This window comes from Dendropsophus ebraccatus, chromosome 1 (genome assembly GCF_027789765.1).
Source record: "Dendropsophus ebraccatus isolate aDenEbr1 chromosome 1, aDenEbr1.pat, whole genome shotgun sequence".
Classification (NCBI taxonomy): domain Eukaryota; kingdom Metazoa; phylum Chordata; class Amphibia; order Anura; family Hylidae; genus Dendropsophus; species Dendropsophus ebraccatus.
In genome coordinates, this window is record NC_091454.1 from 182,288,625 (window position 1) to 182,313,291 (window position 24,667).

A 24,667-nucleotide genomic window follows, 5' to 3' on the forward strand; every position below is an offset into this window, starting at 1 on the left:
AATCACATGGTAAGGAAAAGGGCCGGATGAAAGAGCTAACTGATGGCATGGCATTCAGATTATTAAAGGTGGATGCCCACCTTAAAGGGGTTAGAAACACATGGCCATTTTCTTCCAGATACAGCACCACTCTTGTCTCCAGTTCAAGTGAGGTTGTCTCTGGAAGAAAGTGGCCATGTTTTTCTTATTCTGGATAACCCTTTTAAGTTAGCAAGTCATGGAAGGAAGTATCAGTGCATTATTAGACTACACAGTCTTTAATTGTAGTCTGTTACCATGGAGACGAGTATGTCCGCTTAAGAGCCTAAAACCCAATACTGTAGGAACTACTTTCAAAATTGTCATAACTTTGTGGTAGGTAAGGAGCATTAGGAATCACTGATTAACATAGGCAAGACCCATCATAGACTTTACTAGAGAGGTGACTGCTTCTGCCTGTGATTCACTCCCCTGAAAGGCCACTTTATCTATATGCAAAAAAAATCTCCAAAACTCTCCCACTCTCTTACTATACCCTCTTGTTTTTTTTGTAGGAACTTTGCTAGATACAATGGCTATAAGTATATGGACACAGGTCACACCTATGGGAAGAAGCCTTCAGTGATATGGTGAGACATCTCATACTAGAAACAGATGGCTTCCGATCACTTTTCATTATCTCAGCATCAGTTTTAAAAACAGCTCTGCTCAGCATTACGTCTTCATGAATGTCATAAATATTAAGGATGAGATTGTAACAGAAAGACCTCCTGAGAGCTACATGAGTCACTGCCTTCCTCGTGTGTTAGATGCTGCCGACCAGGTAGCACACAGGCTAGACGCTGTACTTTGTAAATGACTCTAATGATCCCTTGAGAACCTCGAAATAGCTTCCATGGTCTGCAATGTGATTCCAAAAATATAACAAAATATAGACTATAGACACGATCTATTAAAGTGATACTAATGGAGCTTTATGGCTTCAGACAAACAAATCTATAATCATTGTACGGTGGAAAATTCACTATAATAGACCGTAGGGGACATTTATTTCGACTGGTGCTTTAATTCACACTTCCTTGGAGTATAGTGCGCCAAATTTTATTACAAGGTGCGCTTGTCATTTTAAATTTGTTGCTTCTTCAGCCGTTCTTGCGTCAGAAAATAATATCTGCAGGTGTAAAGCCTATTCCTGCTCTCAGCTGAGAAGTGGATACGGTTGTATCGTCAGTAATAGAAGGATAAGCCATTGATATTTCGCAGGAATCCCAACCTTTTACCCTTGTGCAAATAAGATCTGCAGTATGAGGCTCAGCTGATCATATGGCTGTTTCTATGTAAACAATGAAAGGTCATGAGGTTATGGTCACACACCACTTTTTAAGGCTCATTTTGAGTCTGAAAATAGTTTACAATTAGAGATGAGCGAACCTCGAGCATGCTCGAGTCTATCCGAACGGCATTTGGCATGGCGGGGGCTGCTGAACTTGAATAAAGCCCTAAGGCTATAAGGAAAACATATCCATGTATTAATGTTTTCCAGACAGCTTAAGAGCTTTATCCAACTTCAGCAGCCCCCGCTATGCCGAATGCTCGGGTTCGGATAGACTCGAGCATGCTCGAGGTTTGCTCATCTCTATTTACAACCCCAAATTTGGCCATATTTTGGCAAGCAAATGTAGAAAAGAGGCATTGGCGATAAATTTTATGGTTTAACAGATAAAATGTAGCTGTCATTTAACAAAATTTTTGACATTCGACACGTCAAACAGTTTTGATTGTTCGGGGTCTGAGCATTCAGATCCCCACTGGCCATAAGAACAAGCCAGAAGATGCGAGTGGTTATGTGCTTCAGTCCCCAGCTCATTGCAACCTCTGTTCAATTGCACTAGATGTTTTCTGTGGATTTATAATTGTGGGAATCTGAACACCCAGACTCCGACCAATCAAAACTTTTGACAAGTCTCTGTGACAATAAAATTTTGTGAAAGGGTAACTATCAGCAGTTTAGATGAATTTAACCTGCAGATAGCTCCCTAGTGGGCATGGGGTTCTGTGGATAAAGTATTGTCTGTTACCTTCATCCTCCCTCAAAGCCCTCATTGATGATCATTAGGGGGTGGGCTGGAGCCTGATTGCCACGCGAGGCAGGGCTACGACCCCCGGCCAGCCCCTTCTAATGATTATAAATGTAGGGGGGTTGACCGGATCAGTGCTCAGGGGTGGTGGCTTAGAGGATTTTGGGAATGGTGCTGAGAATGAAGGTAACAGACATACCTTCATCCTCAGCACCACTTGCCCACTAGGGAGCCAATAGCAGGTTAGATTTGTCTAACCTGCTCATAGTTCCCCTTTAAATGAGAGGGACACTTTAAATTAAAATGAATATGTAAGTGCAAAAATTGCCATTGCACTATTGACTTTATTGGAAGTCAATTATTTATTTTATTTTTTTTAAAAAGCTATTTTTGAGCTTGGAATTGTTGTTTTGGGTCATTTTACGGCTAAAAAATGCTGTCTGAACATAGCCTTTTAGTCCATTACGAGACTTTGTATGCTGCTGTACTGCATTTACACTGTATGCATAAAGTCTAAAGGTATATGATCATATATTGCTGAAATGTGTACACCAAACATTTGTTCTTTTCATCTGTGAATATTGCTGCAGACAATTCATATACTTTTATAAACCAGATTCATAGATACACAACATTATTAGAAATTTCTGTCAACCTTACCCTAAAAAGGCTGCCTATCCATTTTTTTCTCATCAATGATCTAGAATTGATGCAGACACATGCACACATATATTCCAGATGGTAAGGATCATTGCCAAAGTTATATTAACATGGTAGCTTATCTCTTGTGCTAAGAGAAACATCCTCTGAAGACCCAAATGGCTTAATCTACGAATGCATTGACTGAGTATAGATCCTGTCACTTAAATTAGGTTGATGTATGTGCCATCATACGTGTGGCTCGACATCTTAATGCATGACAAATATCCCATTCTGACCTGAAGAATTTACAATATAATCCTTACCAAAATCTAAACTTAAAACAATATTTATTAAGAATTTGACCTTTAATATTAATATTGTCTATTCCTTACAATTCTAGGTTTCTGTACATGTATATTCTACACCATGGCTATGCTGCCAACTATTGTAAATCAAAGCCATCTGCTCCCGTCTGATGCCAACGTCTCAGCATTGGGCTTTCCAGGCCCGTGGAGAGAGCCTTCATTTACAACAGCTGCCAAAGTACGTGTGGGCATTACCTGTTGCTTTTTCCTCCTAGCGTCTTGTAGTAACGTGGCTGTACTATGCAGCATCAGTGGAAAACGATGCAAGTCTCACCTCCGGATCCTTATTCTCAGCCTCTCCGTGGCTGACCTGCTGGTTACCTTCTTAGTCATGCCATTGGATGCTATGTGGAATGTGATGGTGCAATGGTACGCAGATGAACTTTCCTGCAAGATTCTAAACTTTGGGAAGTTATTTGCTATGTATTCAGCTGCATTAGTGTTAGTGGTGATCAGCCTCGACCGCCACTGGGCTATTCTGTACCCACTCAGCTTTACAAGTGCTGGCCAACGCAATCGTATCATGCTATGGACTGCCTGGATCGGGAGCCTTCTCCTGGCGTCACCACAGGTACAGACCACCAATATGTGTGTTTAGTTATGGATGCTGTTATTAAATGACATTGACAAGGAGATTAATAAAAAGGGTTATGCTCCTACGTGTTCTGTTTCAGTGCACAAAATGTGAAACAATTTATAATAATGTAAAAGTTCATAATCCCTAATCTATAATATGAAATCTTAGTGTAATTTCGGATGGAAATGTACCTGGTAAACCCCTTTAAATGTATTATTATGTGAAGGCAAGGCCAAGAGGACATGTAGGCGAGGGTAGGTTCCTTCTAGCACAGGAGAGTCCAGGACACCTTCTCCAAGTAGCGGATTATAATAGGTCCGTTTTGGGTGGTAACCCAGGCCCCTGAGCTTCTGAGGGGCCCATGGCTCCCCAAACAGACTTATGTTAAGCCATGATGTGCATAAAACCGCAATTTTGCACAAATCAGGGCAAAATTGCAGCTAGGAGACAATGCAGTAACATTAGAGAATATATTGAAGGACCATATCATGTGACAGTGATGTCACCACAGGTCCTTTACAAGCTGCATTATAGAAGAAAAAGACTTAAGTTAGTGCCGCCATAGTTACAGTGGGTTGGGGAGGCCCAAGCTTGGTGAACAGCCCAGGGACCATAGTAAAGTTAATCCGCCCCTGCCTACTCCATTTCACTGGATGAGTGAGCGTCAGTCTCATCTGCAAGATGTAGGATGAGACTATAACTAGAAATGAGAGAGTAGTGAAATATTAAAATTTCTGAATATCAAGTCAAGTATTCGAGAATGAATGGACCGTCGGACATACCATTCATTCTCTATGGGCATCGGACTCATCTTAGGAGCATACGCGGGGGGGTGACAGGTTCCCTTTAAATAGTTTTTAAATTACTTCTATTAAAAAAACCTAATGTCTTCTAGTACTTCCAGCTGCTGTATGCCATGCAGGAGGAAGTGCTGTATTTTTTTTCACAGTTTGACACAGTGCTCTCTGCTGCTACCTCTGTGCCTGACAGGATTTGTCCAGAGCAGCAGAAAATCCAAATAGAAAACCTTAAATGGACAGAGGTGGCAGCAGAGAGTCAATGTGGACTGTAAATATATACAGCACTTCCTGCAGGGCATGCAGTAGCATGAGATTTTAAAATAGAAGTAACTTACAAATCTGTATAACTTTCTGACACCAGTTGAAATTTTTTTTTCTCTCTGAAGTACCCCTTTAATCTCATCTGTGCTGCAATAGGTGAATAAAAAATAATTGAATCCTTTTCCCCCTCCTCCCACTCCTTCATGCCCCATAATATAAATGATTATTGCTCCTGTTACCTCTCTCTTCCTTCACTAAGGTTGTTCCCTTTCGCCCCCTCGTATAAACCCCAGTCCTCCAAACAATGTCCCCAGTGCCCTGCTGATGTCGAGAGCAACATGCAGGCGTCAGAATATTAATTCATAGAGAAGAGGAGGGAGGAGGAGCAGTAAGGTTTGCCAGCGTGTGGCACAAACACTGAGCCACAACTCCTCTTTGACTCTTTTTCACTATAAGAAAATAAAGATTGTGCTAAATCTTCTCCACGGACAGATATACAAAAGATACTATGTCTACTAGGGCATTGTATCACCAAGTCCGAATGCTGACAGATTCCCTTTAACCTCATAAATTCCTGTTAACTAGAAAGTTTGGCAGTAAATGCTGTGATGCGACAGGCCGTGACATGGGGTCTACAGTAGCACTGTTGTACAAGCAAAAGAGTTCAGCCACTTGGGTGCATTTGAAGGGCAATGCAAGTATTAGGCTGTGTTCACACTGCATTTATGCTGTCCGTTTCACAAATCCATTTAATGAAAAAAAAACAGAATCGTATCAGTTTTCCCATCAAACGGATACATTAAATGGACAGCAAAAACACAGTGTAAAGAGCTGACAGGTCCTTATCCTATATGACTCTAAATAGATAAAAGTTTAACTATTAAAGGGTATGTTCACACAACTTTCCGCCGTGGAATCCCGCCTGTCTCAGTGTCCTATAGCTCGTCTATGGGAGAGCGCGCACTCCTCCGCAGCCGCCGCTTTCCGCTCAAGGAAGTAACATGTTACTTCTTTGAGTGGAGAGCGGCGGCTGTGGAGGAGCACGCGCTCTCCCATTGAGATGCTATGACACACTGAGGCAGGTGGAATTCCGCGGAGGAGAGTTTCGCCGCGGAATTACGCCTATTTTACTCAGTGTGAACATACCCTTAACACATTTTGCCTAGTGATCCCAAACTGGTTTTCTGAATTTTTCATACACTGAGACCCATTTCATAGTGAGGACAAGTAGCGCTCCCTTCTTAGTGGCTCATTGTCCTTATTGTTGCCCTTGGCCTCTCATTCTCATCAAAGACAGCAAGTTTTTGTGTTAAATATAGCCCGAACTAGAGATGAAAATTGGTGGCTTGAATACTGTACGTCTTGATGTATATTAATTATTCAAAGTTCCTAATGGTTTAAGCCTCAAGGCAAAACAATATCAGTGGAGAAAATGTAATTTAATTACTGCAAAGAAACTGCACAAAAATAACAACATAAAACTGTAATAAAAGGAAAATGCATTATAGCGTTCCCAAAGAGTGAAGTGCAAATTGTGTAAATTAATCATAATTACAAACTGCGCATTCACACATCAAAGTGGTTGTCTGGTTAACTAAACCCAATTAGGGAATTCTGAGTTAGGCCCCATTTACATCACACTTTCTCTGTCCACCACCAATATACTTTGCAATAACATCAAATATTGTATACTGCAGTGTGCTTGTGGCTTATCCATAGGGTTCAGTAGGCCAAATGTAGTTTACTTGTATGCTTCCTCTGATTTCTACCATTTATGTTTTATTTGAGGGACAGAAAAAGGCATCTTTAAAGGGATTGTCCAGGACAAAATCATACTTATCCATGCTGTCATGCTGGGACATGACAGTGATGTATACTTACCTGTCCCACTCCTCTGCTTCCGCTGTTAGATCCTGGGCTGCGTGCTCTGTGCTGCAGTGAGTGTTTTTATAACATCCGCTAATGACCCGTTCCAAAAGGAAATGGCCAGCATAGACCCTATGCTAATTGGTCATTTCCGTTGACAACTCGGCAACACAAAGGGCCATGGGCCCAGATAAGCCAGAATATCCCTGAATGACAAATAAAACGTAACTTTTAATCAATAAAAATAAATGATGTGAGATTGTGAGATTAAAACCGCTACCCCACAGTTCAACACTAACTATCAAGTGGTACAGGTAATGCTAGGTTTGCTGCAGACTACCTAAGCTTTATAATACTGTGGTGATAGAATTAAAATCAAAACACCGCCTCCACAACTAGTTTTACTCCTAAACGGAGCGTCTTCAGGTGTAGGGCCCTACACCTGGCTTATCTGTGCCCATGGCCCTTTGTGTTGCCGAGTTATACATATAAATAGCTTGAAATCCCCGATTAGTAAGGCACTTTTTCTGAGTTTGTTCCGTTGACAACAGCACAGAGTAGACAGAAACCAGCAGGGGCTGGTGAGCGGGACAGGTAAGTATACATCACTGTTATGTCCTCTGCAGCTTCGGCAGCATGGCTAAGTATGAGTTTTTCATGGACAACCTGTTTAACTTGTGTACATATGTATGTATGTATGACCCTTGATAAAGCTTATACAGCGAAACGCTGCGTCGGGTGAGTGGCAATACTTGGCAGCATACAGTGTGGACCCCGTGGTTTAAGTATTTTTACTCTACTAGTTTACTTTATAGCTTATCATAGCATATGTAACTTTGTACCTTTAACTGCACTTGCAACAATAACAGAGAGGTTATCTTAGCACTTTCTCAGTCTTTTGTTTACTTGCACTAGCACACTTTTTACCCCCCGGGAGTCAATTGACATACCACTGTTTATCCAGTATATAGTGTATTGAACATCTATTTATTCCTGCCTTGTATACCATTTGATATATGTTATGTATCTTTTTGCTTCATTCATAAATGGTGATTTTGTTGTCCAGCATTTTTATATAGTTATAGGTTGTATATATCGTGTTTGATGCTTATGGATAGTAGTGACTAATAGTCTTTTGTTAGGTTACCTAATTGTGTACATATGTGTAAATAAATAAATAAGCCAACATAGGTAGAAGAAAAAAGAACAAAGTAATAAGTGTCAACATCCTATTAAAATATTGTGCAAGCAAGGGCCTATTAGAGCCCAAGGCCATCAGTAAATGAGCAATGATCTCTGTGCTTCACAAAGCTCAATCAGACATGCGGCTGGGCCAAGCGAATGATCTCTAGATTGTTCGTGCAGCCCGTTCTGGAAATTTGCTGTGGACCACACATCCCCTTTTAGGGTATGTTTATATTGCGTTTTTGTCCACATGTCGGGCTGCACGTCGGGAATCAGTGAGAAAAACATCCTTTTCTCACTGATTCCCGACGTGCAGCCCGACGTGTGGAGAAAAACGCAATATGAACATACCCTTACATGGCAATATGTCACGGCGGAAAATTTATTGCTGTGCCAGAATGGACTGATCAGCTGACTATGAGCATTTGCTTGTTCAGCGGCTGATCCCTAGCCCTACTACACAGTTCACTCTTTGAATGATAATTGTCCCGGGTTATCCAGGCTTTAAAAAACATATCTGCTTTCTTCCAGAAACAGCACCACATCTGTCTTGGATGTGGTTTTGCAGCTTAAAGTTAAAAATACTGAATTCTAATATCATAAAGAACCTAGGGACAGGTGTGAGGCTGTTTTGGCAAGAAAGTAGCTGTATTTTTTTCTAATTCTAGAAAAAGTCCTTTGAAGAGAACAGGTAGCCAACCCCCCAAAAATATTACTATCATGAAATAACCATAACAAGTTGTGTAATCAGGGACCCTAAAGCTACTTATCGATAATAACATCAAGTAAGTGCAAAGCTGGTATGACAACACCATGAATTAATTCTATTTTAAATAAAGTTTTCAGATTTTATTAAATTTGTCTTGCTTTTTATAACAAATTTTTTTTTAGTTTTTGTATTAAACATTATTAATTGTCTCTTTAGCTGTTCCTCTTCCGACTGCAAACAGTTCCTGGAGCCAATTTTACACAGTGTGCCACACATGGGAGCTTTGCCCACCGCTGGCAGGAAACAGCATACAACATGTTCACATTTTGCACACTATTTATAACACCACTGGGTGTCATGATCGTTTGTTACACTCGTATCCTTTGGGAAATTGGGAAACAGATGAAGCATAAAAAAGGTGAGATATATTTATTACTGTTACTTAGGAAAAGCTTGATACCACTATTATTTCTTCACTGCAATGTCTGTAAATTGAAATGACTGGGTCCTATGTTTGACGATGAATAGGTGGAATGGTGCACTGGGGGCCTGTGCTCCAAAGGAACAAATCTAAATATTTATGTCAGAGGAAATTTCTCAAAAATGGCGGGGCATACAGAGATAAGAAAAGCGGAGCTGCGGAGAGGAGGTAGGTGGCTTCTGGGAGATATCACCACGGTTCATATGTATGAAGCTGCTGATATTTTCCCTTTAGGCCTTTAAACTGGTGGAGTAACAAAAAGATTAAAATGTAAAAATTTAAAATGAGGGGGTTAAAAGGGTTCAAAGAAAATGTTCTTACCCTTCCATTTGTGCGATCACCACCATGGCCAGTGAGCAGGTAATAGGCTGTATTCCTGTTTTCCAGGTTGTACACGGGCTGTCTCCTCCTTCCCCACGGAATGGGGAGGCAGCGGGAGTCAAATGCTGATGGTTCGGTGCTGTTCGATCATCTCTAGTTGAGAGGAGTCCGGCACTGGAAGTGGTGAACAGTGCAGACCTGAGCACAGCGGGAATGGCAGTGACAACCAGCCTGATCCCTTCTTCAAAACTTCCTACTATTGATAATATAATAAAATAATGATAAATAACTAAATATATGGTAGTCCCCAAAATCTTCTCAGAGGCTTCCATCCACATGAATGTTCCATACATATCAAGACTGGACTGCGGCATGGAACCTTCTAAAGGGGTATTCAGGAAAACTTACCAGTTGACACTTTGGGCCACATGTATCATCCTGCGAACGGATGATTTTCGGCCGAAAGTGCCGATTTGCGTATTTTTTTATACGAAAATGGCCGATTTGCGAATAAAATAATCGCAAATCGGCACTTTCCGCCGAGTACGCCAGAGGGGCGGAAAGGGGGCGTGTAGTGGGCGGAACGGAGGGTGCGGACTCAGAGTCTGCGCGATTTACCATCCGTTCCGCCCAAATATACGGCGAAAACCTCAGCTGGCGTAGGTTTTCGGCGGTGCGCACCGGCGCGCGCGGGATTTATGTAAAAAACGCCGGACTTAATAAATGCCCCCCTTTATCTTTACTCTATCATAAGAGAGAATCAACTGCTATAGTCAGTAGCATATGCAAATACATAAAATGTTTTTCTAATATATTTTTGTTTTAAAAAAATCCTTTTCTTCCATGTAAATTGACCCATTTTAGATGCTAATTCGCTTACAGACCAAATGAAATATTAGTATTTTATTTTACTATTCAGATCCTGATATTGTGTTGAGTTTAACGATTTCCAAGAAGACCCCCCCCCCCTCCACGCACAGATTAGATATGTCTATATACAGTATGCAGTGAGCATAAGGAAGCAATACTAAATATAAACACACAATATGGGTCATGAAATTTTTATTGCCGTAATACCAAAAATAATTAGATGTCAATGTTTTGGAGCATGAACATGAAAATCCTCTCCTCCAAAGCCAGGCCATACATGAAGCATCAGGGTGGCCCTGCTGGCATCTAATGCTTCTGCATTCCCTGGTTTCCCACTCTAGAATTTTGATGCATGCCTTGCGACACCCTTTAATGCTCTGAGGATGCTTGAAGACCTCAATTTATTTTATAACAAATGACAAGAGAGATAATGGCTTGTTATAAGAAGTCTTCTCTCCAGAGCTTTGGATGCATAGAAATGCATTTCCAATTCCCAGAGTGAGCCGATTCAGGGGTCACGTGCGGAAGACGAGCACACTTTTTCCATGTAGGGCACCACTGTAGCTGTGAGGGTTAAAGGAAACACACGCCTAAGTAATCCTAAACAAGCCATTTCACTGACAGATCTCTTTCAATTCAGGGCCACAGCTTTTATCTGTCAATAAATAATGAGAGTGATTCCATGGGGAAAGTAATATATGACAGATGGGAAAGCCAGACAGTATCATTACATGTTTACCGGATATGTTCAAATTGTATTCTATGCTCTGCTCTAAAAATATTTGAGTTACGAGTCTACTTTAGCTGAATTGTCATCTTTTTGGCTGTTGTTTTTCTCCAGATATGTCCTAAGGGACGGGCCACCACTGCCAGCTTGGAGTTAATGGGAACCTTGTATATTTAACATGCTGAACAATCTGCAAGATTCTTATTAATGAGGAGGAGAAGGAGCTGAGCAGATTGATATATAGATTTGTGGGAAAATATTACGATTGTACTGTACACAATATTCCTCAGTTCCACAAAAGTAAATGAAGTGGCAGCCATGCAAGTGTACTGCCACTCTGCTGTTCCTGAGGGAGCATCAGTGGTCAGAGCCCCATTGTCACGTTTGGTAGGAATCGGTGCAGCCCTCTTCCTGCCACTCCACTGTCTATAACTCTCCTCCTAAATGGCGGCCCCCAACTGGGTGATGTTCCCTACACCGGGACAAGTGCAAAGGAGAGGGAGAAAAGTCAGATAGGTCAGGTCAACACCAAACAGGGCAAAGTTGGCAGATGATGTAGTTAGAGATAGCCAGAGTGGTCTGGCTGCAACGTAGCCCTCCCCATAGAGAAAACAGAAACATTTAGCAGTGTATAGGGAAGATGGGGAAGATAATTGTTTGGCCAACAATTACTGAAAGTCTTCTAGTTCTGTAGTGTTTTGTATGATCATTGCCAGACCCCTGACGGCCATACGAAAGTCTGATTCTAAGTAAACCTAGGTCACCAAAGACAACTAGGAGATGTCTCATTGTTAACTGCAAAAATTGGCTTCAGTGTTTATTTGCCTTGGTTCTTAGATATTCATCCAGAGAATTAATCACTGGAGAAATGTCATAGGCCCAGTATAAGAAGGCAGGTATCAGTACATTTTTTAAAATGTATAAATGGGATGACTTTTTTTTTTCCGGCAAAAAATAGTGCTACTCATTTCGGCCAAGCACATACAAAAATGACTGACTGGCAATTGTTGATGCTTTTTGGGATTGACTCATCACTGTTGTGAATTTATATAAGTTTCTGCAGCTCCAATCTTTGCATTATTTTTTTTAATATAACCCACATTATTTAAGGATATTACATTTTAGGAAATTGGTACTGCATCTAGTTTAGTTTATTAATAGGACTTTCGGGCAATAGAATATCGAAGCTGTGAAAAGATTAAAGGGGCTTTCAGGCATTTTACATCGATAGCCTCCATGCATTAAGACATCAATGGCTGATCGGTGCTGATATCCCATTTAAGTGAACGGTGCTCTGCCACAGTAACTAATCCAACAACACCACAACCCATAGAACTGAGCCAACTGCTTCTGCCATTCATTTTATATATGCCAGAATGGGGGCACTGTCGTACTGCCCAGTGATGCTGGCACCCTGCCAATGAGATCTATGTGATAACTTCTGAACAGACAGATATAGTCTCAGTAACCTTATCCAAGTCCTGTGCAGTTTCCATAGAGTGCATTAGCCACCGGCGTTGAAGGGGACAGCAAGGTTGGCCTTTCAGCTTAGGCGTGCAACCACCATACATCTTAATGTTAATTGTATAATTGTATAGCAGTAGCTCTTTTCTTCCATTACTTTATGAAGGGGCTGCTATTTATATTCTTGCAGTGCATTGTGTGGGCAGGACTGAATAGCGCTGTTAGTGGTATTTGCTAACACCTGTTAGCATTATTATCACTATTATACGGAACAATGCTGTATGGCCATTATAGTTTGGAATAATATGGTATGGCTATTTGTATACTGTATATCTCTATGAGTATCTAATTAGCATTTTAACCCATTGTGGTCTTCATTCTCATTGAAACACCTATCTTATTCTCATTAAAGCATTGGTGAAATGTATGGGTCTGCAATGGCGTCCCTATGGATGATTTAGTCAGTTACCTGCAAACACTTTGTAATATATGTGTTTTTATTTCCAGAGCTAGCAAGAAGTAAAAATGACCTAATCTCCAAAGCACGGCTGAAAACACTGAAAATGACATTGGTTATTGTGGTATCGTTCATGGTCTGCTGGACTCCTTACTACCTGTTAGGAATATGGTACTGGTTCCAACCAGAGATGATCCACCTGACCCCTGAGTACATTCATCACAGCTTGTTTCTTTTTGGCCTTCTTCACACCTGCACCGATCCTCTTGTATATGGATTGTACACCCCATCCTTTAAGGAAGATGTGCGCACCTGGCTCAGAAGATTGGGTGCCCTTCTGTCCAGAAGAGCAAAAAACAGTAAGCAACTAGAAGACTCTGAGATGACCATCAAAGACTTCAGCTACATGGATGGTCCAACATCTACTGGTACAACCCTGCAGTCAATATTGTGAAGTCAACTGTGAGCGGCATCTAGACTTTTAAAAGACTCGAAACACAAAACCTAGAATATGTATTAAATTTAGCAAAATGACCCACAGTGGGTGCCCAATGGATGGCTTTAAAATGTATTCTTCTTCTAAAATTAAAAGCCCTGCATCTACACATCCTAAAAAGCAGAATGCTTCCCATATATACAAAAATATATATCGCTATAAAGTTGTCCAAATATATTTTTGGCATTCCCATATTTTTTGTATCTCTTTCCACTAAAATGTTAAACTGCGCAAGGAATAGCTAAATCTCTGTGGAAAGCCGTAATTTGTGTTGTTTTCTGCGCTCTTACCAGCGACCCAGGCTCTTACACATTGACAATAGCATCGCCCTCTGAGATTCCCATTAGTGTAATTGCTGGAAGTTCTTTACTTCAGAACATTTTTCCAGATGCGGTTCTATATATACCTGTAACCTTTTAAGCTTTCTCTTCAAGGAACGTTTAGAATATTGGTGCTTGTGAAAAAGAAAACTAAAAGCGGAACTATCAGCTGGTTCTGCCTAAAGAACCCACTGATAAGCCCCACAAGTTGTTTAACTTGCCACTTGATCGTTGTTGATAACTTTTTTCTTCTCCTCCGCATTTTCAAACAATTCCCTAATTGGCCCAATGCTAATTAGGGGCCTAGGTCCTGTGCCCTGGTGGCCCAGAGCACCTGCTCATCCCGCCCAGCCTGCCCCCTCTTGTCTTGCCACGCCACGTTCAGGGAAGATGTCCCATTGGAGAGGGGCTGCTTCCCACGCCAGCGCGGTAAATAGGCCGGTATGCAAATATGAATATGCATAATGTGCGGTACGGGAGGGTGCTGGCTAGGCGGTACAAGGGGGGCTCCAGACCACAGGGAGATGCCCCAAGTGCTCCTAAGACCCTAATTAGCATGGGGCAATTAGGGAATTGCTTCAAAATGCGGAGGAGAAGATCAACAGCAATCGAGTGGCAAGGTAAACAACTTGTGGGGCATATCAGCAGCATCTTTTGGCAGAACCTGCTCATAGTGCCGCTTTAAGTTACATTGTAAGATGGTTGAGTAAGGGTAGGGAAGGCACATTTGAATGGCATAGCGAACATGGAGGACTTTCCATTAAAAAAAAGTTGTTGGTGTGTAGATCAATAATGGAGGTAGTTCCAGAGCGAGCAGAGGTCACAATAAGGTAAAACCTTCCATGTTTCGGCCCGTATAATGGTTGACAGTGACTCATGCTTGAGAAAAGCCTGTCTAACAATTTGATTTGTTGACTTCTTCTAAAACGGCTGTAATGCTTTAGACCTTTAATATACAATATGACTAAATGTCTGGCCAGACCAATGTATACATTGTTGCAGTTGTATTAAAAGAATGGTGTGGTAGCTGGAAAGATTAAAAAAACACCCGTCCCGGTGGCGCAGTCCTTTTTTCAACCCTCTGGCCAGTTCCCATCATTGGTGCCATTTTCTTCTTGTGCAAAGGCCAGTGTAACAATATCCCCTCCCCTCGATGACATGTCTCCATTAGTGTAAAGCATGGCCGCGTCACAGAGAGTGGGCCGGTGCACAAGAAGAAAACGGCACAGATTCCGGGAACAGGTTGGCATTTTTAAAAAAGGCACGCACCACTGGGATATCTGCGTCCGTGTCAATAAGGCATTGGGAGAAAATTTCATTACTTCTAATGGTACATTTTCTTTAAACACAAGTGCTATAGCCCTACATGACAGAGACCATGAGATGAATATGAACCACTTTTGTACCTGTTGGTTAAGGAGCATTGTAATATAACTATGAACTTGGCACCTTGATTGGTTTCTATTGTATCAGTAAATGTCATGGACAAATACATGGGGTAGCCTGGACAATATGCATGACAGGTCACTTTATTACAGATACTTCTTTTCACTTAAGTGAAGCCACTTGGTATTTTTGTACAGTTAATGTTCACAGTGTGAGCACAGACAAAGAGCACAATCCGAGATATTCTATGGGTTTTATCATATAAAACATTTTATGGGTAGAAGAAAGCAATGTGTTTCTTCATGTCTGTTATTGTATATGTGTTCTTGTTATTATTGTGTTTTACATAGACTAAGTGGAAATTGCTTCTTTATCTTCTATCTATTGTTATATAAAAAATGCATACTGGAAATAAAGATTTCTATGTCATATTTGTCACCAAAACCAATGTGTAGTGTGCATACATCTATAGTTAGAGTTGGCTGTACCTAGAGGACAAGGTTTGTGCATTTTTCACCATTAGCAAAAAAACTTATAGGCATACAACCAGCAATCATACTAAGGTCAATCCTCATGCGCTGGCAGGAATATGGGAATAACATATAAAATGGGGAAGGGGGGCATGAAAAAAAAATACAATTGTAATTTTAACAGTTATTCTGCTGTACCAAGCCTAGGCCTGTGCAACTACTGTATACATCTGTACTTGTCTATGTGTGAATGAATACATATATAGGTAAAAGAGATGAGTGAACAAACGTTACGGACCGAGATTTGACACAAACTTTGCAAACAATTTGGTCCGTTACCTGCCGAACCTTTCGAAGTGTTCACTCATCTCTAGTAAGACTGCCGACCTGCATGGCCATGTGTACTGACCAGCAACTGCTATGCTACAATGATACTTCTAGCCCCATATGTCTTCATAGCCAGGAAGCAGATGCGATTATTTTATTATAAACATCAGGGAAATTCTTCCATTGAATAGTTAAAAATGTATGATACATTCATTCAGTGTTGGACAAACCGCTTGTGCAGCTGGTTCGGCTGCACAGGGGCCCAGAAGGGGAGAGAAGCCTAAAGCCTGCACTGTTGTCCCCCTTTCAGCCATGCAGCTTCTGGGGATGCGCCAACACTGTAATGTTTAGCCCGCTCACTGCATGGTGAGTATTTTTTTTAATTTTATTATGTTGGAGCACAAGAGGGAGGGGGAGGGCTGTATACGGCAGGGGGCAATATTATTGAGGGAAGGGGGTCACAACAGAGGGCATTATTACTGTGGGGGCTGTATACAGCAGGGGGCATGAATTACTATGGAGGGTTGTATACTGCAGGGGGCATTACTACTATGGGGGTGGTCACAACAGGGGGGCATTATTACTATGGGGACTATACACAGCAGGTGGCATTATTACTATGGGGTCACAACAGGGGGCTTTATTTCTATAGGGTGTGGTCACAGCAGGGGGCTTTTTTACTATGTGGTGGTCACTATAGGGGGCTTTATTACTATGGGGGCTGTACACAGCAGGGGGAATTATTACTATGGGGGTCACAACAGGGGTTTTTATTACTATGGGGGGTCAAAACAGGGGGCTTTATTGCTATAGGGGTTGTCACAACAGTTGCCATTATTACTACACGTCTGTACACAGCAAGGGGTATTATTACTATGGGGGGTCACAACAGGGGGGCTTTATTACTATGGGGGATGAACAATTTTTGCACTGGAACCCTATGCAGTCTGTGTCTGCCCCTGCATTCATTATATCTTTCCCATGTATTTCCATGTGAACAAATTATGCCTTATCGACAGTATTTGAGGTCCCCATTCTCAAGGTCCGACCGCTGTTCCTGGTAAGCAGTGAGTAATGCTGAAATGTTTTTGTGCAGTGCCATATAAGTAAGTTTAAACACACATTTTTATTTGGTCCCCACATAACCCCTTTAAAGATTTAGTTAGTTTTTAGCAAACCACCACTTTATACCTTAAATCAGCATCTGAATTAAACTTTTATTTGGGTTGAAGAAGAGTTGTGACACTTGTGCATTAAGCATTCTTGAATAAGCAGCTTTTTTATAATTCCAGTGAATATTTTCGGCCATTCGGTTGTCTGAAAGGGGTTTTACGTTTTCAGAATCTATGAAAGATATTAAAAAGTGCCTATATGTGTCTGAACATTCACCAGATGTTGCTACTGTAGTCAATTTTTTTCCTTTTTGTGATCATATGCAGGACATTTGTTTTTTTATCTTGCTGAGGCTTGCTGTGGGCAAGATACCAATATAAAAGTCTACTCCAACTTCTTCCTTCTCTAACCTCTCATAGACATTATCTCAATTTATAGCTGTCTGCACAGACCTGTCTGCAAGGTGTAAACTAGTGCTGAAATTATCTTCTGTCTTCATACACATTCCAGAATTGCTGCTGCTGATCTGCCAGTCACTGACAGTGAATGATCAACTGCCCAGTATGAGAAACACGGTCCCTCCAGAGACATGGATGGAGGAGGTAGAGCAAGAAAAGACTGGCAATAGGAGGCAGAAGATATGTGAATCCCTTACTGTAGGGGTGAGGGGGTGATAACCATGTTAAAAAGATATTAAAAAGTGCCTATATGTGTCTGAACATTCACCAGATGTTGCTACTGTAGTCAATTTTTTTCCTTTTTGTGATCATATGCAGGACATTTGTTTTTTTATCTTGCTGAGGCTTGCTGTGGGCAAGATACCAATATAAAAGTCTACTCCAACTTCTTCCTTCTCTAACCTCTCATAGACATTATCTCAATTTATAGCTGTCTGCACAGACCTGTCTGCAAGGTGTAAACTAGTGCTGAAATTATCTTCTGTCTTCATACACATTCCAGAATTGCTGCTGCTGATCTGCCAGTCACTGACAGTGAATGATCAACTGCCCAGTATGAGAAACACGGTCCCTCCAGAGACATGGATGGAGGAGGTAGAGCAAGAAAAGACTGGCAATAGGAGGCAGAAGATATGTGAATCCCTTACTGTAGGGGTGAGGGGGTGATAACCATGTGTTTGGAGAACGTGACCTCAAAGAAGTAGAAAATTAACACCAATAAAATGGTCATGTGATGTGACAGACATATTGTAGCTACAGAGAGTTTGTTAGTAATGCAATCAAACTTTTTTAACACATGTTTCGAAAATTCACAGCCAGGTGGTTTCAGCAGATTTATTAAGGAGCATTGGGACCTTAAAGAGGCGCTGTCACCAATAAAAAGTGACTGATAAAAACTTTTGTTTTAAAGTTCTTTTTGAGTGACAGTGACAGGTACCCTAAAAGTCTGCTACTGTAAAATGCAGGCCTCTTTTTTCATAGATAGATTAGCTAAAAAGTCAAAATTTTACAAATGTTCCCTAATTTTTAGACTATAAAAAAAAGAAATACCCCTCCCAATGTGCATGTAGCTTTATCGCAACTTACTTGAACCTGCCCCATGAGCATAGTGCCCTAGAGACCTGAAGGCATTTGGAAACATAGGGTAGATGCACACTTGACTGATTTGCTAAGGATTTTCAGCACAGAAATTCTGACAGATTATACTACCAACAAATTTTTAGACCATAAATCTGGCGTAAATCAGAGAAAAAAACCTCCTAATGTGCAGGTAGCTTTATAATCACAGTTGACTGCTTTTGCTGGCACTATACATGCCTAGACATAGCACCAGCGCATCTTGTCACTATGAATCCAAAGTTAAAAAACAACATATAATCTAATGTTCTTTACCAGCTACAAAAGATTCAAAAAACTATTTGCCTTGTTATCTATTTTTTTTAAAAGAACAATTTTAAATTAAAAAAAAATAAAATAAAAAACTAAATATATATTATATATATATTTTTTTTAATTCAATAAATGCAATTCTTCTCTAGCTATTAATGTCTTTACCTTAGGCAAACATACAGTATGCCTCCTCCACACAAAAAAAGATTATATATATATATATATATATATATATATATATACACACACACACATATGCGCAGTTCACTCCCTCATCCGCTGACTTTTCTGTCCTGTACATATTAGGAAACCTGTCCCATTCATTCTTCAATATTACCATAATGCAATATATTAGAAAACCTGTATTGTACTGTAAAATGTTGCAGATTTTTCTGCACAATACACACAAGAATGAATTCATCTATGTCTGTACATGGACTTATCGATACACATGTACTGTGCTCTTTTATGCTACGCTTCTGGTAGAGGTGAGCTGCTATATCAGACTAAGGGTCAAAGAGAATTATGTTTTTTGTTTTTTTTTTATAGCCATTACATTAACTTGTATGCAGTTCCAGTCGTGGCTGTGCATTAATCATCTTCTATTTCTCATCTCGGAGAAGCTTACGAGCTGTGTATATAGGGATATCATAAGCCTAAAGCTAACATGCAACTAGGCATCTGCAGCCCTCCCACAGCTCAGTGGGGGGCTTGGCAGCCAGCATGTTAATAGAAGACTAGGTTAAGAACATATTTCTGCTTACACTTCATTACAAGTATTGCTGTTGCAGCTGGTAGGGAAAGGGCACTGATATACTTGTAGATATTATACTGTTCATTATGTCTTGGCCACATGCAGTACCATTAGTAGTTGAATATTGTAACTTGCTTCAAAGCGCCCCATGAGAATAGTTCCCTAGAGGGAACATGACAATTCTTTGGGAAGAAGATGGAATTTGATGATGAATATTATTAATTCTATGAGACGGGCGGAACTTCAAGTGGAGGCCGCACAGCAGAATCCGCTTAAAGTCTCCGCAGATATTCCGTAGTGTGCACATACCCTTAGAGTATATGACTGTTATGTTCTTACACTTATGGTATCTTCTTTTACCTTTTGGGATTTCATTATTTTACCTTTTGGGGTTTCATAAGTTTACCTTTTGGTATTTTGCGACTTATACACACGTTCTGTGTTTCACAGACATACCGTCCGTAGAAGGCGTTTCCCCCCACATGGCATTATCTGTCAATATGCTGCTGGGAACGTGGAAAATATTTGAATATTCGCGGCACTGTAGTGAAGCAGCCATGCGGCTTTGTTATAATTTAACTTTGTGGAACTATAATAAATCAAATTGATGCAATTAAAGAAAATATATATATCATACTGCAACCAAGTGTTAAAAAGTATATGCATGGAAATATACTGATATAAGGACTTTGCCCTAGGAGAACTTTAAAAAACTAAAAATGGGAGAGATGTCAGCTGTAATGATATCCTGCAATCTGCTGACTCATAGACCTGATTGATGTGGTAAAAGTAGATAATTTAAGCATCCATTAAAAAAAAAAAAACATGGTACATAAAACTGGTACATTGTAACCTTTTGACCCTTTATAATAAAAGTTTTTAGGGTGTGTGATTAGGATGTCATATTTTTATGCATACATATATTTATGTTTTTGCCTAAATTTGCTTATGTCAGAATGTAATCTTTTACAATTTTTAGCCACCTGGAATTCAGAGCACAACAAATAAACAAAAAGTTAGGGAATTACCGGTAGGTTTATGATTAAACGCTAATCAAAAAATTGAACCCCACAATTCTTGAAAACTTTGATCATTTGTTGAAATGATACTCAAAAGTATTTAATAGGACCTTCACTGCATTGAGCGCTTTCACTAGCAGCCGACAGTGTTGTCGTTTGGCTGGTCTCCCTGAGATCAACGATCTGTTTCTCTTATTAGGACCTTGACTCACTTGGTGTGGAATGTACAAAATGGTGAATTTACCAATTAAGAGTAAAGGCCGTATTAAATGGCCCAATGACCAATGTAAGCGAGATCTGCTACATTTGGCTCGCTTACTGAGCCTATTACACAGGTCGATAATCGTGCAGCAGAGGCTCCACTGCTTCACTGTGTCCTTCTAGCTTCTGCCCGCTCCCAGCAGCCGCCGCTGGAACTTCTTAGCCGATATCTGCAGTAGACTAAGGAAGAAACTGACATACGTGGTGGACACCATATGGTATGTTCAAAAACTATATTAGTACAGTATATACTTAGAAAAAGCGTGTATGCAGTTTGAGCGAAGGTTGCATGAAGAAGGTAGGGCCTCTGGTAGTCAGGGATGTAGTCCTATTAAGCCTCGCCTATTGCACAAGGGGACCGCAGCATCGGGCGTCCTCTACACTGGGTGGAATTAGTTCCACTTCCGTTGTGTTTCCCCCATAGTGTGTCTACTAGAGATGAGCGAACAGGGTTCGGGTTCGAGTCGATTTAAACCCGAACGATCGGCATTTGATTAGCGGGGGCTGCTAAACTTGGATAAAGCTCTAAGGTTGTCTGGAAAACATGGATACAGCCAATGACTATATCCATGTTTTCCACAGAGCCTTAGGGCTTTATCCAACTTCAGCAGCCACCGCTAATCAAATGCCGAACGATCGGGTTCGGATGGACTCCAGCATGCTCCAGGTTCGCTCATCTCTATTGTTTACAGGTTCATCAGGGAAACATGTGGAGGAGCAATGCTGAGAGAAGTGCACAGGGCTTTTGCCCTGTACCGAGGGATAACTACCAAGGCGTTTTAAATAGAATCATTGACAACAAAAAAATCTACCAAAAAGTTATTGAAACTTTATATGTGTGATTTTGATTTGAAAGGTTTGTGTGTGTTTTCCTTTAAATGACCGCTATGTTTAGTGTATGGTATGAATTTATAAACAGTTTTTGAAAGAAAATCTAATATTTGCTCCTGGAGGCCGAGAGCGCTACATTGTGTGACAGAAATGATGCAGAGATCTGCAATGTGAAGATCCTTTGGCTTAAGTCTCCGTTACCTTGAAAGGCCGACCTCAGTATTCTCCTGTGAGCTGACAGAACACTGCTGACTAAGGCTCTGACCTTACAGGGCTTCCACGCTTAATATTCACAAGGCGGCTGAACAATGTTGCATTGGCACTGTCAACTACAAATTACAATGTTATGTTTTTCTATTTCTCCCTTACCAAATAATCTGACAGGCTTTGTACTAGTTCATATTTGCATCAGCCAGTATATATATATATATATATATACAGTAATACCTCGGTTTTCGAACGCTTTGGAATTCGAACTGCTTGGTATTCGAACGAAAATTTACCCAGAAGTAGTGTTTGGAATTCGAACCTTGCTCGATTTCCAAACGTTTTTCGAAAGTTTTTGCGAGCGTGGATGGTGGGTTGTACCTGGCGAGTTAAGCAGTGGTGAGGCTTCACATACAGTACAGTGCTGTATAAGACTGCTGGAGTGCATATACAGTGCAGTAGTAGTACAGGCAGTGCACCACCATCTCCCATACATTACAGTGCTTGGATGGGGGGGACGCTATACAGTAAAGGATGGGTGAGGAGTTGGTGACTACTGTACTATAATTGCTGGTTCTGATGAACATTTCTTATGTTTAATGTCCTGTACAGTATAGTGCTGTCCTGTACTGTACTGTAGTGATTATACTGAGCACTTATCAGTGTAATAAATGAGTATTGTAGGTAATTATTGGTGGCTGCTGGAACCAATTAACCACATTTACATTATTTCCTATGGGAAGACACTGCTCGGTTTTCAAACTGCTTCGTTCTCAAACTGCCTTCCGGAACCAATTAGGTTTGAGAGCCGAGGTACCACTGTATATATATACATATATATATATATATATATATATATATATATATATATATATATCCAAGAGAGAAGACTGTAGCAATGGGGAGAGGTGAGTATCTGTGTATCTGGTCTGGGGTCTGTATCAAAGTCTGTTTTGTGGGTCCTTATTAGTTTAGGGTCTCTAGAGGGGTTGTATTTATTTAAGAGGTCTGTTTTTTAGCAATTCTGTTTGGAGTCTTTGTTTCAGGGGGGGCAGTGTCTGGGGTCTGTATTCTTTTTGGGGTATGACAAAGCGAGTCAAATACATGATTTATGATTCAAATGCCATAGGTTGGGGGCATATCCTATAAAGCAATGCTTCTCAAACATTTCTACTGGAGCCTCACCCAACAGACTAAGCAATGCCTGTGCCTCACCACACGGGCCAATGGAAAGCCTGTGCCTCACCAGATGGGCCGATGGGGAGCATGTGCCTCACCAGAGGAGCCAATGGAAAGCCTGGGCCTCACCAGACAGGCCAATGGGAAGCCTGGGCCCCACCAGACAGGCCAATGGGAAGCCTGGGCCTCACCATCTTCGGGGGAATAGATAAAAGAAATGTATTCCAGCAGTCCAATAAAATCCGGTATTTATTGTGTTAATTCCATAAAATCGTTACATACAAAGAACTTAAAAAAATTCTAGATGCGTTTCGGCCTGCCCTGAGCCTTGATCACAACATAGATCACAGCTCAGCATCTGTGGGGGAAGTCAATGTAGAAACTGAAAATACTTCTAGGGCTTCCTTTCATCTGTCTCCTGAGCTCTATATATCAATAAGGTAAGTACAAATTAACTCACTGCTGCTAAATGACATCCATGCACCCAGCAAAATGACTGATGCACTGCTATAAAGTATAAACAGACAGGCCGTGTGAACCAGGGGACCTGCACGTGGTACACGGGGCAATATGGTTTGATCAAATTATATACCAACATCCTGGCGTTGGTTTTTAAAAATAGCCTAGTGGCATTAGTGTCAGCCATAGGTGGCATGTGCAGCAGCTCCTTTCTCTCCATGTCGTATTTTATATTTCTCCCTTTTCTGAGCAGCTGGCACTCCCCTTCATAAGACCCACATTCCCCAAATTGGTAGGATATACCTGTGCTCACATGTCAGTACCTTATGTCTTTCCCATACTGTCTGCAGCAGTGGTGGTGAGTGCAATACCATTTTCATACTTGTGTTGTTTGAGGGCAGCCTTCCCCGCCGGTGGTGCCGGCTGGGTTTTGGTGGGGCATTTTGGGTTTGGTCCTGTGACATTGGGGTTGCAGGGCCATTCCATGGCCTCCCTTTCCGGCATGTGCACGCTTTGCGGGGTTGGCGGTCGCTGACCGACACAGTGTGCAGTTAGCGTAGGGACCCGTATGAACCAGGGGGCCTGCACGTGGTACACGAGGCAATATAGTTTGATCAAATTATATACCAACATCCTGGCGTTGGTTTTTAAAAATAGCCTAGTGGCATTAGTGTCAGCCATAGGTGGCATGTGCAGCAGCTCCTTTCTCTCCATGTCGTATTTTATATTTCTCCCTTTTCTGAGCAGCTGGCACTCCCCTTCATAAGACCCACATTCCCCAAATTGGTAGGATATACCTGTGCTCACATGTCAGTACCTTATGTCTTTCCCATTCTGTCTGCAGCAGTGGTGGTGAGTGCAATACCATTTTCATACTTGTGTTGTTTGAGGGCAGCCTTCCCCGCCGGTGGTGCCGGCTGGGTTTTGGTGGGGCATTTTGGGTTTGGTCCTGTGACATTGGGGTTGCAGGGCCATTCCATGGCCTCCCTTTCCTGCATGTGCACGCTTTGCGGGGTTGGCGGTCGCTGACCGACACAGTGTGCAGTTAGCGTAGGGACCCGTATGAACCAGGGGGCCTGCACGTGGTACACGAGGCAATATAGTTTGATCAAATTATATACCAACATCCTGGCGTTGGTTTTTAAAAATAGCCTAGTGGCATTAGTGTCAGCCATAGGTGGCATGTGCAGCAGCTCCTTTCTCTCCATGTCGTATT

The 24,667-nt window shown here is 41.3% G+C and overlaps 1 protein-coding gene across 1 annotated transcript; it reads left to right on the plus strand.

Annotated features, from left to right (window-relative positions):
- The first annotated feature begins 564 nt into the window (after positions 1–564).
- LOC138783771 (gonadotropin-releasing hormone II receptor-like) lies at positions 565–13,236 on the plus strand. Its single transcript, XM_069958897.1, has 4 exons — positions 565–608; positions 3,100–3,635; positions 8,679–8,880; positions 12,833–13,236. Exons 2-4 carry the CDS (start codon positions 3,126–3,128, stop codon positions 13,234–13,236), a joined length of 1,116 nt encoding a protein of 371 aa, XP_069814998.1. The 5' UTR covers positions 565–608; positions 3,100–3,125.
- Positions 13,237–24,667: the final 11,431 nt, after the last annotated feature.

Bases quoted from the DNA above. Each gene is read 5' to 3' on its own strand.
- LOC138783771 (XM_069958897.1), top strand. From the start codon at position 3,126: ATGGCTATGCTGCCAACTATTGTAAATCAAAGCCATCTGCTCCCGTCT. The intron at 3,636-8,678 runs GTACAGACCACC...TTGTCTCTTTAG, and splicing joins TTCTCCTGGCGTCACCACAG to CTGTTCCTCTTCCGACTGCA. The intron at 8,881-12,832 runs GTGAGATATATT...TTTTATTTCCAG, and splicing joins ACAGATGAAGCATAAAAAAG to AGCTAGCAAGAAGTAAAAAT.